This window comes from Marmota monax, unplaced genomic scaffold (assembly GCF_021218885.2).
Source record: "Marmota monax isolate L192 unplaced genomic scaffold, Marmota_monax_Labrador192_F-V1.1 WCK01_AAM20220418_F8-fsc00077, whole genome shotgun sequence".
NCBI classification, from domain to species: Eukaryota; Metazoa; Chordata; class Mammalia; order Rodentia; family Sciuridae; genus Marmota; species Marmota monax.
Window position 1 is genome coordinate 6,259,778 of NW_026694610.1, and position 18,985 is coordinate 6,278,762.

General features: G+C 35.8%; 1 protein-coding gene across 4 annotated transcripts; it reads right to left on the minus strand.

Moving 5' to 3' along the window:
• Positions 1 to 363: 363 nt before the first annotated feature.
• On the minus strand, positions 364 to 18,886 carry CUNH5orf22 (chromosome unknown C5orf22 homolog). Of its 4 annotated transcripts, none has more exons than XM_046422336.2 (9): positions 18,709 to 18,886; positions 17,410 to 17,555; positions 16,746 to 16,895; positions 13,925 to 14,351; positions 12,285 to 12,347; positions 11,888 to 12,009; positions 9,278 to 9,344; positions 7,018 to 7,157; positions 364 to 3,695 (listed from the first exon to the last, which is right to left on the minus strand). In XM_046422336.2, the coding sequence occupies exons 1-9, from the start codon at positions 18,787 to 18,789 to the stop codon at positions 3,563 to 3,565; spliced, it is 1,329 nt and encodes a 442-aa protein (XP_046278292.1). In that variant the 5' UTR covers positions 18,790 to 18,886; the 3' UTR covers positions 364 to 3,562. The 4 variants fall into 4 exon arrangements, with proteins under 4 accessions (XP_046278292.1, XP_046278293.1, XP_058428084.1 ...); XM_046422337.2 differs by having other exon boundaries at positions 18,755 to 18,877; XM_058572101.1 differs by having other exon boundaries at positions 17,410 to 17,470; positions 18,709 to 18,833.
• Between the last annotated feature and the right edge of the window lie 99 nt (positions 18,887 to 18,985).

An 18,985-nucleotide genomic window follows, 5' to 3' on the forward strand; every position in this document is an offset into this window, starting at 1 on the left:
ACTACTGCTAAACAAAATAAAGATCAGAAGAGATTACTACATAAAGATTGAGAAATACTGACTAAGCTTCATGGGAACCTGGAACACATAAAGACAGATATATACAGATATCATTTCTAAATTATCACTCAGATTAATTAATAAAATTATCACTCAAGAGTATTAGCAAAGGCTGGACTTTTTAATGATATCTGTATGTTTCCCTGATACGTACTTAGAATGCAAAAGAAGAATATCTTGAGTAAATATCTTCCTATTTGGAATGTGCAGAAACATAATTTACTAATCTGGTTTTATTCAACAAGCGGGGACTAAATTTTTTTCCTCAAAGACACAATCACAGAACAAGAGAATTAAACAATCTGAGTGTTCCTGTAACAGAATTTGATGTTTTATTCAGCTTGAATTAAAGCAATGATAAATCACACTTGAGTTTCAGACTTATAAGATCAATGATATCAACATACTGTGATCAGAAGCAATTAATTAGTGCTACAGTTTGATTTAAAATCTTTTAAACTTTAGGACTGGGGATGTAGCTGAGTGGGAGAGTATTTGTCTTCAACGTGGGAGGCCCTGGGTTCAATCACTAGCATTGAAAAGAAAAAAGAAAAAAACAACCCCAAAATCTTTAAAATTTCAAAACACATCTTTTAATTTCTTTTAGCACATAAAATAATTTATTCATGAAAGTTATGCCTATAATTTAAAATAAATAAATAGCACAATTTTGCAATTCTGATTTTTACAAGAACATAAACCTTTCTGGAATATAATATTTTACCAAATTGGAAAGCTAAGTAAATTCAACACAAGCATTCAAAACCATCAGACTTTGGAAATCAACTTGGTGATAAGAAAAATTCATTGGAATACATAATCAGTGGGAAAATGGGGTCTGGTGCCATCTACTGAATGACCATAGTAATATGTTCTTGAATATTCATAAAATTAGGTAACCCTATGATTTTAGCTACATACAACTTACAGTTGTGGATGAGTGCTGTTTTCTTTTGTCTTTACATGCCATTTTATCCTTTAAAAGAAGTGAAATTAAATGGTAGTTAAAATGGTTACTTAACAAAGGGCATACTGAAGAGCAGGATGCTTTGGCAAATTGGGAAAATAAGAATTTCCATGATTAAGAGTGTCTCAAGAAGGGTTATCTTATTTTTATTTTAGGCAGGAACTCATAGGGGTAAACACCTGTTGTGGGAGGGGTGGTGAAGACACATCCCTTCAAGCTGTGTTTTTGTTTGTTGTTGTTGCTGTTTCAGATAAAGCTTCCCAGAGAAAAAAACGCATGAAACCACTTTAAACTAGCTCAAAATCACCAAGTTATTATTCAGGGTGACTTAGAGTGAAACTTGCTCATTATAATATCATAATGTTAAATTCTCCACCACAGAGGCACTCTCATCCACCATTTCAAACATGGACCCTGTGAAGAGACTGACCTCTAACTGCCATGTGCAGGAATGTGCTTACCACCTGTGATAACAATCCCCCCTAGAAGGTGCACACAAGCCTCTCTCCAGTAACACCACTTCATTCCATAAGAGGCACTATTTTGAGATAAGATCTCTAGTGTTCTCCTTAGCTGTTGCAAGTAGCAAGCCTTTCTTGATTCTTTCATCTCCTGGTTGTGCTTTTTGGCTTTGTGCTCATCAAGGGGTGAACTCATTTTGTTTGGTTGTATTATGAGGAGGCTGGTGGGGAGACAATTGTATCCTTGGGTATTTATGGCAGGTCAAAATTAAAGATTTAATTTTTTCTACTTTTTCATAACAAGCTGGGTTATTTAAAAATTTATCAACTCAGACTGTCAATAAAATGGCATTTAAATAAAATGGAACAATGATAACTGATACCCACAATGACTATTAGGATGGGCAAAAATCCCTGAAGCACTTTTCTGGTTAGCAAAACCAAAATCAAAAGGTTTTTTTTTTTTGTAGTTGTAGATGGACATCAAACCTTTATTTTGTTTATTTTAATGTGGTGCTAAAGATTGAACCCAGTGCCTCACACATGCTAGGCAAGCACTCTGCCACTGAGCTACAGCTCCAGTCCCAAAAAGTGAATTTTTGTTTGGTAAATAAAGTTCATTCAACCAGGCCCTGCCCCTATCACCCCCAATACTGCAGACTGAATTCAGGAGCGCTCTAAAACTGAGCTATATCTTCAGCCCTTTTTCATTCTTTTTGAATTTTGATAGGGTCTTGCTAAGTTGCCAAAGCTGGCTTACAGCTTGTGATCCTTGTGCCTCAGCCTATCAAGTTGCTAGGATTATAGGTGTCTACTACCACCCCCAGGTTCAGACCTCTTTAATAAAACAGTGACGGAAGCTAGGCTGGGAGAAGAATGTCTGTAATCCCAGCAACCCATGAGGCTGAGGCAAGAGGACTGCAAGTTCCAGGCCAGCCTCAGCAACTTAGTGAGACCCTGTCTCAAGATAAAAAAATAGCAAGGGCTGGGGATATAGCTTTGTGGTAGAGTGCCCCTGAGTTCAATCTCCGGTCCTGCAAAAAATCCCAAACCAAAAATCAGAATCACAATGCTAATATTCACTTATAAAGAGAAATGAAGTTGTGATTTGTGGTACACAATGGATGATCCTTGAAAACATGCCAAATAAAAGAAGCTGGTCACAAAAGAACAAGTAGAAAGTGGTTGTTTGGGGTGGGTGGGGGGCAGGGAGTGAATAAAATGGGTGGATCGAGTGATGGTATCTAATACAGGGTTTCTTTTTGAGGCAATGAAAATGTTCTAAAATTGACTGTGATATTGGTTTTGCATATATTCAAAAGTATATTAAAAATCATTGAATTGCACAGTTTAAATGTGAATTGTATGACATGTGAATTATATCTCAACAAACCTATTTTTGAAAAAAAAAATCACAATGCTGAGAGCATTACTGTCTGGCCACAATCCCAAGAGTCTTGGAAAGGCTAACTTCCTGTAACATTTTCATGGACTGGTAAAGGTTTATTTTTCTTGGTAGTAGCTTTTGCGAATGTTACTTTCTATAATGTCCAGAATATTCTGAGTACTAAGAGCATGCCTAAGATATATTTGTGGTTGTTCTTTCTCTCATAACATTGTTCATGACCCATAATTTGCTTCTCATTTACCTCTTCCAAAAGGGCAGGGCCTTTCTGTTCATTACCACACACCCGCACTTGTTAATGTCTGGCACACATAAATGCTTAATAAATGTCAGCTGGTTGAATGGATAAATAAATGTAAGAATGAATCTCATACAGATCAATTGACCTGGGAAGAAGGAGAAGAAAAAAAAATCCTCATAAATAAAGACAATAAAGAAAAGAAAGATAAGCAACAGCTGGGATTTGATGTAACAAAACAAAACAAAACAACACCCCCCCCCCCCAAAACCCTGCCTTTGTTCAATTGATATTTGAAGATGTAAAATATCTGAAAGATTTCAAGTGATAGTAACATAAAAAGTGTTCTCTGGAAGACTTATTTACAAATAAGTTAATGAAAACTCTATTACTATAATAGGATGTAACAAGAACCTAGTGTTTTGTATATTTCAAGACGTAGAATATTCTGCTGAATATACCAGGTGAGTGTCTAGAGTCCCATAAAGGGAGTGCAGCACACTGAGGATCTTTTCTTGAATGGTGTCAACTTGTTCAGAAGGACAGTAATCATCCAGACTTGACCTGGAACCAAGAACAAAAAAGAGAAAAAATATACACAAATATAAGATAAAAACCACACTGTGAAGAAGGAAGAGGCTGCATGTGTTGATTTCAATGTAAAATAGAAATGTAGGTGTATTCAATTCTTTCAACAGTTGAAAGTTAATAAATATTTACCCTGTCAGGCACTTTACATGAATTTTGTTCCTTAATTTTTTCAGCAATTCTATAAAACAGGTACAATTACCTCCCTATAAAGGAAATTAAAACAAAGAAGGATTAACCTGTGCAAGGTCACACAGTTAGTAAGTAAGTGCTAGTGACAGGTTTCAAACCATGTGATGTGATCCTAAGTGCTTACTAACTACTACTCTTCCCTGAAAGGGAGATGTTGCTGTAGGGCACAGAAATTTATCATCTCAGTGACTGGGTGTCTTTCTTACTTTTATTATGTTTACGCTAGGGCTAGAAATGAGTAGGGTAAAGGTTTTCTAGTTGATGAAAGGGTTCTACTTCTTCAAACAATTTGTTAATCCCATAAATGGAAAGGATCCATGGCTTGGTCCAAAATGAAATGCCGGAATTTGATGACATTAGGATTAATTTCCTATGTAGGATGAAGGAGAATGGAGCAAAGTGGGGTGGGCAGCAATTTGTATTTTGGGAGTCTTTTTAGAATTCCCTAAAAACAATTTGAGTTGCACTGAGCAGCTACAATGTTACTGACAATTACAGTATTAAGATGTGAAAAGATTTGATCAGTGACACTTTGTTCTAGATTGGGGTGAGGAAAACCGTTTAGAGTATGAATGGAGAAAGTGGCATAGGAAATCCTTTTGGAAGAAACTGGAATTAGCAGTCTACTTCTTTGCATTTGTTATTAGAGATTAAAAAATAATATTAAAGAAATAATCTGTAAGACCTCTAACAAACTCATTCCATTCTCTGGTGACTGTGTTAGTTTTGAGGCTTGATGTAAACATTTAAGACACAATAAATAAATGATAAATAAAGTGTTAAATTTTTAAATACTAAGTTACACATATGGATAAAGACCTGCTTAAATCAGAAGACTACTGGGTTGAGGAGTCTCTCAAGGATGATCAGAGAATTCATACAAAAGTCATCCTTTCCATATAATGAAGTAGATGGTATCACTCGATAGAGTGTTTTAGATGAACCTAAAGTGCTGGGAGAGGAATTTTTGTTGGTTGATTTGGGTTGAATGGTGAGCAGCCACCATACAGCTCAAACGAACTATTTCTTGTTGAATGGCATAAAACCACTTCCTTCAGTTCTATACCACAGCCACAGTTTCTTTAAAGAGTAAGGTTTCCTTATCAGGGCTGGAAACCTGAATATTCTAGGGTGATGTCTGAGAAGGGAAAAGACTCAAATGTTTATGGCTTTATTGGATACAAGTGCCCAAGTCAACAACTTGCCAATTCTGATGGAGGTAGGGGCTCCTAGATTTAGCTAATATGGTTTGGAAGGGAAACAAAAGTAACTTGGTGGATGGAACTGTTTAGGTCAGTACAATCAATATACTGTGGTTACTTCTATATCTCAAAGTGTAGTAGTGCTGGGGATGTAGCACAGTGATAAGGTGCTTGCCTAGCATGTGTGAGGCCCTTGGTTCAATCCCCCCATTGCCAAAAAAAAAAAAAAAACCGTAAGAATCAATATGGTATATGCTCTATTTTCCACAAGTCATACAAGGAATTCTCCCAGTCAGGAAGAATGGAATGTGAAGAAGAAGATCAGCTCTTAGCTTACTCTTGGGCTCTTTTACACAGTGGAAACCTTTGGCTTCAGTAGAGGCCTCTGCCTTAAATTCCAGTTTTGGGGTATGTCATCTTGGATTCAACAACTAACAAAATGAAGATAGCCCAGCAAGCCTCAACTAGCGGAATGAAAACTGTTTAAACTGCAGATTCATAGGACCACAGTGTCTTAGCTGTACATGAAACAATAGCAGGCTTTTGTTAAAAGAGAAATTTATCTCCTACTTTGTTCCTGAAACAAAATTTCTGGCTTAGTAGGACCCTCAGTTTGTGGAGGTCAATCTAACTGGGCCTTGTTGGCTAACTTGAAAGCACTAGAATGCTGTATCTGCTTTAATTTGTCTTCATATACTCCAAAATGAAAGTGGTCACTCCTCAGTGAACAGATCACAAGGATTTCTCAACACTGTCCAGTACTTCATTTCATAAACCATGGCCTTACTCTTGGGCTTTTTTACACAGTGCATTCTGATTGACCCTTGGGCTATTGCTGTGGCCTAGCTATTGTAAATTCCAATTAGAAACTATATACAGATTTAAAAAAAAAAAAAAGACCTGCTTAAAAGTATCTTATGTAAAAGCTTTACTTATAAGCTTTAATAAGGGTATTCAATGGCTTTCAAATTTTTTGGGCTGGGATTGTGGCTTAGTGGTAGAGTACTTGTCAGGCAAGCATGAAGCTCTAGATTTGATCCCTGCTCTGTGGTGGTGGTGGTGATTTCTAAATTCTTTTAAACACTACTGCAATGGTACTTTATGGGAGCTACCCCCAAGAGGGGGTTTTGGAAATTTGTAGGTATATTTTTGATTGACATAGTGACTAGAGGAAGATTATCGACATTCAAGAGACTGGGGGAAGAGGGCTAAACTGTTGGGATGCTTTCAACAGTCCTGCAATATGAATAATTATCCCTATGTCCTGTGTACTTTTCCAAAATCATGGCGCATTCACCAAGTGAGAAACCAATTTTTAAATTTTTGAGCCTAGAATTTAACACTTGTATTTTTTGAAAATGGATTAGATATTAATGAATTTTCCAGGAGTGCAACTCTGTGAATTAATACTGGACTTTTAAGGTAAGGCCTTTATTAAGAAGTTATTCAATAATGAGAACAATCACATCATCATCGTGGTAGTGCTATTGGTAGTATTTAGCATGTGGTTATCTGTCTGCCTTTGTAACTGCTATGCTAGTGATGCTAAAGATGCATCTGGTCTAGTGTTTTAATACATATTGTAGGCTCTGGAGAGAGTCTGTTCCCTGGCCTTTTCTAGCTTCCAGAGGCTGCCTCATTCTCAGCTTGTGGCCCCATTCTTCACCTTCAAAGGTGCTGCATAGCACTTTCCAAGCTTTTTCTCTCTCTGATTCTGATCTTTCTGCCTTCCTTTTCTTAGGATCCTGTGATAATACTGGTCTACACAGATAAACTCTTCATCTCAAAATTCTTAGTTAATCACACTCAAATTCCCTTTACCACAATAAGGCAGCATATTCACAGGTCCAGTGATTAGGACATGTATGTCTTTGGTGGGCCGTTATTGAGCTTACTGCACTTACCTTGCAATTGTCACAAGAGTAGGTTTTGGTAAACTTTTCAGTAAGCAATATACAGACTGAATAAGGTACTCAATTTCTTGCTCTGTGCTGATATGGTGAGGAAGTTCTGAATAATCACAGGTTAGACCAGCTTGGTGAACCTGAAAATAAGACAATTAAATTGTACTGTAAGACTGTTGATCTTAAAAGATTCTTTGATCATTAATGGCCCTAACAATAACATATCTTCTAATTTTTATGGATTAGGATTGTTTTCCTTAAAACTTTCTAATCCACAGAGGTTATTTGCATTCTGAAGTTTTGGTAGAATTGGCCTGTACAATTGTCTGGGCCAATATCTTTTTTTAGGAATAATTCTTTACTTCTTTATTTTATGATTATCAGTTTCTCTTTGAGTTGATTTTGATAGTACATATTTTCTGGCAAATTATATGTTTTATTTAGATTTTAAAAGCTGATATAAAAGTGTATATAATATACACACTCCACTTTTTATGCTATTTCATTTACTTTTTAAATACAGGCACTCTATATTACATTCAAAGCTTTGATACAATAGAATGTTTTCCTCCCACTTTAACATATTGTTTTCTTGCATATCCTTTGTATGTATAACCACACATTACCAGTATCTATCTATTTTTTTTTTTTTTTGTGTGTGTGTGTGGTATTGAATCCAGGAGTCCTCTACTACTGAGCTATGTTCCCCTATACCCTCCTGTTTGGGGTACTGGAGCTTGAACACACAGACTTGTGTATGCTAGGTAAGCACTCTACCACTGAACTATATCCCTAACCTCTTTTATTTTTTATTTTGAGACAGGGTCTCTCTAAGTTGCAGAGGCTGGTTTTGAACTTTGCAATCCTTTCTCAACCTCCTAAATAGTTAGGATTACAGGTGTGTACCACTGAGCTTGGCTAGATATGTTTTAAAGATAAATAAATGGTATTCCAGTCTTACTTTATTAAAGTAAATAGGTTTGAAAGCTAGAAGTGGCTTGCAGGCTGTCTTTTTTCAACTTCAACTTTGAAGTTTTGAAAACTGGAATACAAATATATCATAGCTTTATCTAGAGTACATAAGTATAAAACTTAGAAAAACACTCTACTTTACTGGTGGCTTTGGATGTGCGCCAAAGATATAATTGGCAGTGATCAGTTAATGATGGATTCTGCATGTTCTTTTCCACTAAAATGATCAGAGTTCTCACACTACAGCTATAAGCACATCATATTTGATTATGTATCTATGCTGAGTCTCTGCCACCTCTTTTCCCTCAAACATCACACAAAATTCCTCAACAATCAAAATTAAGATGCTATGTAAAGATTAAAGCACACTTGCTTGAAGACATGTTAGATGATATAACAGGAGCTCAAAAGCATTTTCAAACTCTAAGCATCTTCTAACTACATCATTTTTAACAAAAAAGAGCAAACCTTGTTTTAGCTCAGGGTTAACTAAGATATTCTTTGGTGATAAACACACACACATATTCTTCTTATAAATTGAGCATTAAGCCAATACTTAAATGTCAGCTCAAAAAACTGCTCTGATTGTATTTTACAACCAAAGAAAACATTCAACACCTTTTATTGAAGAGAAGCACCAGATAAGAGGCAGAAGACATGCGTGTCTGAGCTCTGGCATAGATCTGAGAAAAGTCAATTGACCTTCTTAAGTCTTAGTTTTTCCTAACTCCAGTACTGAGGAAAATGGGAAAATATATGCTTCAAAAACTGATATAAAAATAGAAGAAATCATAATTAAAAGTATCTTTGGTCACAGCATTCAGATCACTGTTGACTAATAAGAAAGAGCTAACACATTTAAAATGTATCAGCTACTGCTCTTTTACCTTTTCTTGGTTTTTAAAATTAGAGAAGTTTTTTTTCCAAAGAGGAAAAGAAGAGCCAATAGGAGTATAAGTAGGAATTAATAAGGAATGAACAACTTTAGAAATTATGAACTTATTCTTGTCTGGGAAAGAGAGAGATGATCACCAACAAAATAATAATAATAAAAGTATATAGTTCTTTTGCTTCATACATAAAATTTGGAAGAAAATGTTTTTCTTAGAAAACTTTTCAGTATTCTGGCTTCTATAAAATATGTATTTTTTCACTTATTTCTTAATAATTCATTCAGACTTCAGAAAAACAAATAAAAATCAATCACTTTAACAAAAACCAATTTTTTTCCACCCAGGAAACTGTTTTTATAAGAGGTCAACTTTATGTTTTAATATAAAATACTTACCATTTCATAATCTGGCACTTCCATCCGTTTTTTCAAACTCTGTACAAGTGGAACTAGTGATTCCATTCTGAAAAAAAGCCATCCCACTCAATGAAACACCAAAACCACCTCAACTAAAATTACAGTAGCAAATAATACATTACACTTAATATTTACTATAAATAATATGCTTCATACAATGCTTGGAAAGATAAAAACTGTTCAAGTCTTACCTTAAAATACTACGAAATAAGTGTTCTTTATTATCTTATCTACTTTTCCTTATCTATTGCACAGCTCCCAGCCCTACCACCTCCTTCACAATTCCAACAAGAGTCTAAACTCATGATGTTGTAGTATTGTTGAGTCTTCAACTCTGCCCTGGAACTTCCTGCAGATGCTGAAGAACTACCTGGGCATGCTCAGCAGCAGACAGGGTTTCAGTGGAAGGTCTACAGTTGGTTCAGGACTCCAAGGCTTCTGGCCTATTTTTGTTCTTGCTGGTGAAGTTTAAACTCAGCTTAAGACTTCATGGAATCACAAAATAGTGAGTACTTTTCAGTATTTCTAAGAAGACTCATGTCATGAGAGTTATTTATCTCCCTCTTCCATCATAATTTTAAAAAAGAAGCTGGGCGCGGTGGCGCACGCCCATAATCCCAGCAGTTGGGGAAGCTGAACAGAAAGATAGTGAGTTTAAAGCCATCCTCAGCAACTGCGAGGTGCTAAGCAACTCAGTGAGCTGTCTCTAAAACAAATACAAAATAGGGCTGGGGATGTGGCTCAGTGGTCGAGTGCCCCAGTATTCAATTCCTGGTACCAAAAAAAGGAAAAAAAAAAAAAAAAAGAGGGTATCACTTGTAGAACCAGTTCCCTATATTTAAGGAAAAAAAAATCATTAACTGATGTTCAAGTGCCTGATCAATCTTTACTGCTGTGATGAAACAATTAGGCATTATTTTATACCAATTCTTTAATGACAATGACTAAATCTTTATGAATATCTTAAAGTAAAAGTTACAATGAATATTTTGAATAAGTAATACCTGTACATAGCAAAAGAAGGCATCACTTGGTCATATACTTCATCTTTTAGCCATGATTTCTTTCTCCAGAGGCAACCACTGTCCCAGTTTCTGCATTCTTCTGGACAGCTGATGAATTACTTTCAATACCCATCATGACAAATTTGGTAGGTTTGTGATTCTAATTTCTCATGTAATGTTGTTGTTTTATAGCTGATTGTTCTCTACAGTGTAAATAGAAGCAATCTCACAACATGTGGGAGATAGTTTTAAAATAAACTAATTTTGATCTTCCTATGCACATGAGGATAAAAATTTGCCTATGGTTTTTACTCTTCTGGCTCTCTGAGTTTACATGATTTAAAGAATTATTATAAAGAAAAGCAACTATAATATCTATGTTAATACACTTTCATACCAGGTCCAATATTAAAGGATTTCATCCCCCTCCACATTTTCAAAGTAACATTAACAATGAAAGAATCGCCCAAATAAATCACCTGATGAAGAATTAGACTTTAAATCCTGCTCTTAATGGACAGATTGAAAATAAACTCCTTTAGTTATAGTTGGGCTATTCTTTTTTTTTTTTAACTAAAACACAATAATTGTACATATTTATAAGATATAATGTAGTACTTCCATACATGTATATAGTATATAATGATCAAATCAGGGTAACTGGCATACTCATTATCCCAAACATTTATTGGGTTAGTCTTTTTTTGCTACTAGAGTTTGAACCTAGGGGTACTTAACCACTGAGCCATATCCCCAGTCCTTTTTTATTTTGAGACAAGATTTCACTATGTAGCTTAGGGTCTAAGTTGCTGAAGCTGGCTTTGAACTTGAATTCCTCCTGCCTCAGTCTCCTAAGTTGCTAGGATTACAGGCATGTGCCACCATACCTGGCTTGTTAGGTAATTCTTAAAAGGAGCCAAGTTTTCATACTGAAATTTACTTGTCAAGTAAATTTACTTCTCTGTTAAGAGATTAGTTTTTTTGTTCTACTTAGAACAGGGACTGCCCATCTTTAATTCTCCAAAAATCTAGTATAATAACTTACATTTAGGAGCTGCTAATGCACAGTAACAAAAAGATGCCCACTTACGATGCAACTCAGGGCAACTTACTTGAACTCTGTGCCTTGCTTTCCTCTGAATTAAATGGACATAATAAAAATGAATCCCTTGGGATGTGGTTTAGCTCAGTGGTAGAATGCTTGCCTTGCAAGTGTGAGGCACTGGGTTCAATCCTCAGCACCCCCAAAAATAAATAAATAAAAATAAAGATATTAAAAAAAAATAGGTCTTTAAAAAAAATAATGAATCCTACATTGCTATAAGAAACAAAGTTACATAATGCAAGAGAACTCCATAGAGATAGAGCAAACAAAACATTAAATAAATGCTAACTATTATTAGTAAATCTGTGGGGATCAAACCCTGGGCCTCACACATGCTAGGCAAGTAAGTGTTCTACCACTGAGTTACATCTTCAGCACTAATACTCATTTTTAAAAAGCAATATATTTAATACATTTAAAGACACATTTGGAACTGAAAATTGACAAATTTGAGGAAAAAAAAATGTTTGGGAGTCTTACCCAGGGTTTGAAGCCCATTTCTGTACAGTTTCTTCATCATCACCATCACACAAATCAGCAAAAGTTGCTTCTAAATCTTCTAATTGATGAATTCGAGTATCAACAATATCTACCAAATCTTCCTATAAATACATTGAAAAACTAAGATTATGTTGTTATTCCTTCAAAAAACAAGTAGAATCTTATTATAATGAAAACCTTAAGTTCAACTGGTCAATACATGATTTCCAAGTACTAACCATGGGTTATATAACATAACACACACACACACACACACACACGTGCACACACATGAATTTGGGATCCTTTAGTCCTTTGGGATCATTCTAATAAGTTCAAGATATAATTATGATATATGTGATAAATATAAAATTCAGAAAAAACAAATAGTAGATACCTCAGTTAAGTTGCTACTAGGCTTTTTAAACTGGTACAATTCTTGTAAGATTTTGTATTCTTCCTGAAAAACAAAACCAAAATACCTTGTTAATTTTTTCAATGGTATACTTTAAGCAAGCAAACAACAGTCTTGCCTGTGATACAAGGAGAAGATCTTAGATAATTATTCAAAGGGAAAATATGCATTTAAGATTGCAGTTGTAAATATAATTTCTTCAGAGAAACTCTACCCAGCTGGGCATGACAATGAAGTAAAGAAAGCATGGGAGAACAGGTGGCTACTGGGTCATTAGAACATTTTTAATAACATCCCATTATATCAGTGGTTATATTCTAGGATCTAAATTGATTTTAGCTTTTAATATCGATGATATACATATCTATAACAATCACAACAAACTCTCTATGTCCACTGTGCAGCATTTCTCAAGCAACAGAAGAAAACTCTGAGTATTAAGGCAATAGCAGAGCAGACTGGCAGACAATGAACCTCAGTTAGGTGGCTCTATCCCCGACAAGAAAGACGCCTATTACACCTAGACTTTGTAGGAGAAAGTCTTCCCCTTATTTAGTACAACTAGACAGTTCTGTCATGTAGATGGCTATATCTGACTCCAATAATCCTATTTAGGACTACTCTACTGCCAGGAAGAAGTTATAACCAAGAGCTTAAATTATTAAGCACAGTGTTGTGGCACTATCCTTAGTGCTTTACTGATCCAAAAATCCCAAGAGTTGGGACTGATTACTATTCATTTATTTACTTGTAGTGTTGGGGATTGAACTCAGCTCCAACCACTCTACCACTGAGCTACATCACCAGCCTGCTGGTATAATTATTATTTCTACTTTATACTTGAAAAAACACAAGTCAGAAAGGTTAAGTATCTTTCCCAAGATCACACAGTCAGTAAGCATAGATGTAACAAAAACTCTCTGCTCTTTCCACGATACTAAAAAATAAGTTATTAAATTATAAAGTATTATAATAGAAGTTGAGTATCCAAAATGCTTGAAACCAGAAGTATTTCAGATTTCAGAATATTTATAGATTTTACTGGTGTTCTTCATCATGGTGTTCAGCACTTTAGATTTTGGATTTTCAGAGTAGGAATGCTCAATCTGTATATAATTTTTGTTTTAGTTGTAAATGGATATAATATCTTTATTTTATTTATTTATGTGATCCTGAGGAGTGAATTTAGTGCCTCATGCATTCGAGGCAAGTGCTGTACCACTGAGCCAGAACCCTAGCCTCAATCTGTACATAATTTCAAGAGGTTACAAAAACAAACACATAAAATAAAACAGAACATATGACAGAGAATGTGGCCTCAAAAACCTAAAATAACACTATCTGGCTATTTGCAGAAGCTTACTATCCCTAATCTTAAGAGAAATGTTACAGAATTTTCAAGATTTATGGTATAAAAACAGCATATTCAGAGCTGGGCATGGTGGTGCATGCCTATAATCCCAGTGACTTAAGAGGCTAAGCCAGGAGGATCACAAGTTTGGGGCCAGCCTGGGCAACTCAGTGAGACTCTGTCTCAAAATGAAGAAAAGGAGTGCCTCTGGTTCAATCCCTAGTACTACCCCCCCCCGCCCCCCCCCAAACATACAAAATATCATATTTACCTGAGTGAACATTTCTTTAAAGGGATTCTTGACAGAGAAAAAATCTAAGTCAATATCTAAAACAAATGCATCCCCCTGCTTTAAGATTTCCATAATTTCCTTAGTGCTGGCTGTAGTGTGGCATTGCTGACTTTCAGAACATGAACATGATGGCTCCTGGCAAGCCTGGTCACTTCTCTGTGTCATGGTGTCTTTCATCAGTCCTCCTGAATCCAAGTCACAGTTAGCAGAGGCAGTGTTTTCTGCATTTCCCAGTGTTAGTCTGGGCTTCTTTGCAGAAGACACTGCAGCACTTTCTTCTGGATTGTCACAGAGATTACAAGGTTTCACCAAAATCACATCTAATTGTAATGGTTTTTGGTTCTCCAGCTGATCCTCAGGTACATAAAGACCATCACTTAGGAAGTAATAATCTGTACTTGTAACCCTGAAACAGAAGGAAAAACTATTTTAAAGAAGAATGGACAAATTAGCTGACATTGCAGCATTACAGAAATATAAGAAAAGACATATTTGACAAACACTGAGAGCTGCCTTTACCATTTGTACTCCTGTTCTGTAGAAATGGCATTATGCACATTCTTAGCTGGGCACACACAATTTCCCAAAGTAAAGACTATATTTCATATCTATTTTTTAGCTAGATGTGGCTATTTGAGTAAGTACAGTCCAGTGGTTGTGAATGAAGAAAAGTATATACTGCCTTGCTCTCCCTCTCCTTGCTGATTGACAATGAGAACACAAAGGTGCAAAGTTATTTTGGACTATGAGGACTCTAAAGATGGTGAAACATAAAGGCAGAAGGATCATGGTTCCCCAAACTGTGGAGCTGCCACACAGTCTTAGACTGTGCATGCTGAATGCTTACACCAGAAGGAAATAAATCTCTTGTTTAAGCCCATGAGACTTTGGTTTCTCTCATATCAGCTGAATCTTAATCTGAAAAATTTGCTTAAGAGAAAATTAATAACTGGAAATAATTTCTTTTAATAAAAGCTTCCTCTGACATACTTCAAAGCTTCATTAGACTCTATATAACCACTGTATTTTTAACATGAAAAATAACTTAAAACATACCTATACACTTGTAGAATGTATTTCTAAGGTTGAAAATTTCTCTCTTTTTAAGAGACAGATGTCGTTTTGTTGTCCAGCCTGGGCCCCAACTCCTGGGCTCAACTGATTTTCCTGCCTCAACCTCCTGAGTAGCTGGGACTACTGGCTTGTACCACTATGCCTAGCTGGATTTCTGATTCTAGGCACACCAACATGTTCTATTTTCAACTATATTATACCTAGGTAAGAACTTAGAACAATAGAGTCAAATACTTCCAGAGGCATGCCTTATACAACTAAAGTAACAGTATTTATTTCTCACCTGCTCAGACCTAGCATACATAGCTGTAGATTTAGTTTCTAAAAATAGATTAATAACAATAAAACTAATGCCCAAACTTATTAAAAACTTTTATTTGTTACATTTTCTGAAGAAAGATAAAGCTATATTTCCCAGGCTTAATTTATATTCTTTTTCATCATGGAAGTTTTGCTTTGTTCCTAGTTATACAAACACACTCATAAACTTAGGTTGTTTAACCATATGTAATGTGTCTCTTCCATAATATTTTAAATTTTTGAGATGAGGGTCTTGCTATGTTGCCCAGGTTGGTTTTAAACTCCTGAACTCAAGTGATTCTCCCATTTTAGCATCCTGAGTACTGGGACTATAGGCAGTTTCCACCATGCTGTCCTTTCCCATAATTTTTACTTACAGGATTAACTAAAATCATGAAATAATAAAAATAATCCAAATGTCATTATCACATATTAAGTTTTGAATATCTGTCTAGATCATCCAAAATTATTGAATTTGTAGGTTAAATTAGGCTTATTCACTTAGTCAATAAAACTGACTCTTACTCATAGATCAGTATTGTGTACAATATTTAATATTGAATCCTGATTATTTCTTTCAAATTGTACAATAAATACAACTTTTATACCACATAAAATTATTGTGTAAATGGTAAGAACACTTAATACTAATACCAAAGTTAAGAGTATCATTAAAACTATATCAGAAATAAAAAGTATAATTTTCAATGAGACAATTTCATCTTCAATGTATTACCATTTCATCTCATTATCCTTTAGCTTCTAGAAAGTTGTGCTTACACTACTTAAAGTATTCATCTCATCACACAAAAACTTAGAAATTCAAGAACACATAGATATTTCTAAGTATAAACAGAACATCAGTTAAATAAATTATATGACGATAGATGCACATGTAACTCAAGGAAGAGGATGCTATAATTTAACTTAGTCTAAGCTATAATTTAATTAACTAAAACTAATATTAAAATAATATTAAAACCTAAACTCTACTAATTTAGTCATTGTATCTATTAAAAAAAAAAGAAGAGAATCAAAGAAAAAAAATTTGCTCTCTCATTTCCTGTTTGTTACATTCAACACATAATAGTTGCATTGGAAGGAGATAGTAAAATGTACCACTGAATATATAAATATATAAGGAAATTAAGTGACTTGTTGAGTTTAAATCATTGATGAAGGTCAAATTCTAGAAGATGAAGACATTTTATTAAAAAATTAATTTTATGAACAATGAAATATACACAGTACACGACAGAGGTCAAGAGACTTGAAAATCTGCTTTTGGTGTTTTAAAAACTCTTTTTGGAAGAGCTGAGGCTTAATCTGACCCTATTTGTTTATAGAAATACTTAGTTACTACAAAAATCCAAAATAAGATAGAAATATGCAACCCCTTTTGTATTTATAAATATGAGTGAATTACCTGATCGTTGTGGTAGAAGTGTCTTTACCTACTAAAAAGTGGTGTCTGCCTTCTCTGATTTGCTGAGCCCATGTGGGATGAAGCCATATTACGTGAGAAAAATGGCCAGCATAAACTGCAGGCATAATCCAATTTTCAATACTTAATTCTCTGGAAAAGAAATAGGGAAGAAGCATTAAAATTTAAGTGTTTTTTTTTTCCCCGAATGTCATTTGAGCCACAATATTTTGAGAGCAGTCCTCAGAGTGTAGTTCCTTGGGAGGTTCCTGAGATCTTCTGGGTCACAACTATTTTCATAAAAATAATAGGTATAATTTCCCTTTGTGTGTTGACATTTGCACTGCTGGTTCAAGATTAATGGTGGGGTGATGTCCTAAGATTAATCCAGGCAGTGGCACCAAACTCCATGTACACATTTTAAAAGTTCATCAACACTTGTTCTAAATAAAATGAAAATGGCAAAAAGAAAAAACAAAACCCCATGAGCTTAGCAAAGTGTATTTCTCCTCCTCCCCTCCTCCAGTGTTGGGGATTAAACTCAGGACCTTAAGTATACTAGCCAAGAGATCTACCATGAGGGTATACTCATAGGCCCTCTTATTTATCATCTACTGCAAGTTGTATTTCAAACACATAAAAGTTCATCAATAAGAAATCACATTACCCAAAGAGTGTTTCCTTATCAAACACGGTGTCTGCTGGCATATTCACAGGAATAAGGAGGTCTGGATGTGAGTCAAAATGTAAAAAACTTATATTACTGGCAGGAAGATGCTTTGAGCCTATGGCCCGGTATATAAAAGGCAGAACCTATGAAAGACACATACACACATTCAGAAATGGGCACTGAAATCATGAGCATACACTTAAATACATACTAAAAACCAATGTTAAACATAACTGTACATAATTAAAAGCATACCATGTTATTAAAAAGTGAGAGAATAATGGGGCTAGGATTGTGGCTCAGCAGTAGAGTGCTCACCTAGCACGTGGGGGGCCCTGGGATCCTTAGCACCACATTAAAAACAAACAAATAAATAAAATAAAGATATTGTGTCCAACTACAACTGAAAAAAATAAATATTTTTTAAAAAGTGAGAGAATAAAATGCATTTATTGTAGATAGTTCAGATGATGACATCAGGCTTTATTTTGTTCCTATGAACTTACAACTTGCATCTCCAGCTGCTGGTTCTAGCACTGACTGTGTGTTTTCAAGGTAACCTAAATCTCAGGGTCTATAAGGCTTTTTTTCCCCCTTACATCCTCTACAGTTCTAGGTTTAATACTGAATTTGAAAGCATTGCTTAACCGCCACTTTGGCCTTCTCTCAGGCCCATACACACTATATGTAGAGTTTCTGTGTCTTTCTCTTAACTTTTTCCATCCGTAATTTTTTTTTTTTTTTTGGTGCTGGGATATACAACCCAGGACCTCAATCCTCAATGGTATGCGGGGCAGACGCTCTACCTCTGAGCTACACTCTCAGGTCCTCTTTCCCTCTTATATCCCAAAAAAGCGCCATAGCCTATTAATGATTATTTTAAACAAATTTCTTAGATCCATGACACTCCTTTGACGACTCCCTCTAGTTTAAGGCAACGATTTTAATACTGTAAAGGGGAACGGTCATAAAAACGGAAACATCTTTTAACATTCATAAATGCTGGGCACTGTGGTTAGAGATTTATGAATATAATACGCACGAAAACTCCTATCGGCCCTGGGCGTACTATAATTATTGTTCCCATGTCACAGATGAGAGCTGTGTTGTTAGTATAAAGCCTTCTGCTTAAACAGCAAGCAAGCAGGGCTGTGAAAGAGATGCGGGAGACTGGTGCAAAACCGCGCCAATCCAGTGGAGAGCAAGGGGTCTCGGAGTCAGGGCACCTGGGTTCGAAATCCGACTCGTCGGGGCTCTGAGAGATTCTGACCCAGGGCCGTTTAGCCGCCCGCTCACCTCCTGATGATCCTCCACTACCCACACTGGGAGCTTGGAGTAGCACCTGAGGCGAGTGAGCTCTCCCGCAGAGTCACTCATGTCTGCGCGCCCCTCTGTGTCCCAGAGATGCGGAGGAACCCAGGGAGCACCAGAGAACGCCCAAGTCGCTGCCCCGCCACTCTCTCGCGACGGAAATGCGCGCTCACCCGGTTGCGCTTCCGGATTGGAGCACGTAGAGGGCGGGGGGACGGGCGCCAGAGCGCTCGACATGGACGATTGGTTTAGACGTCCATCG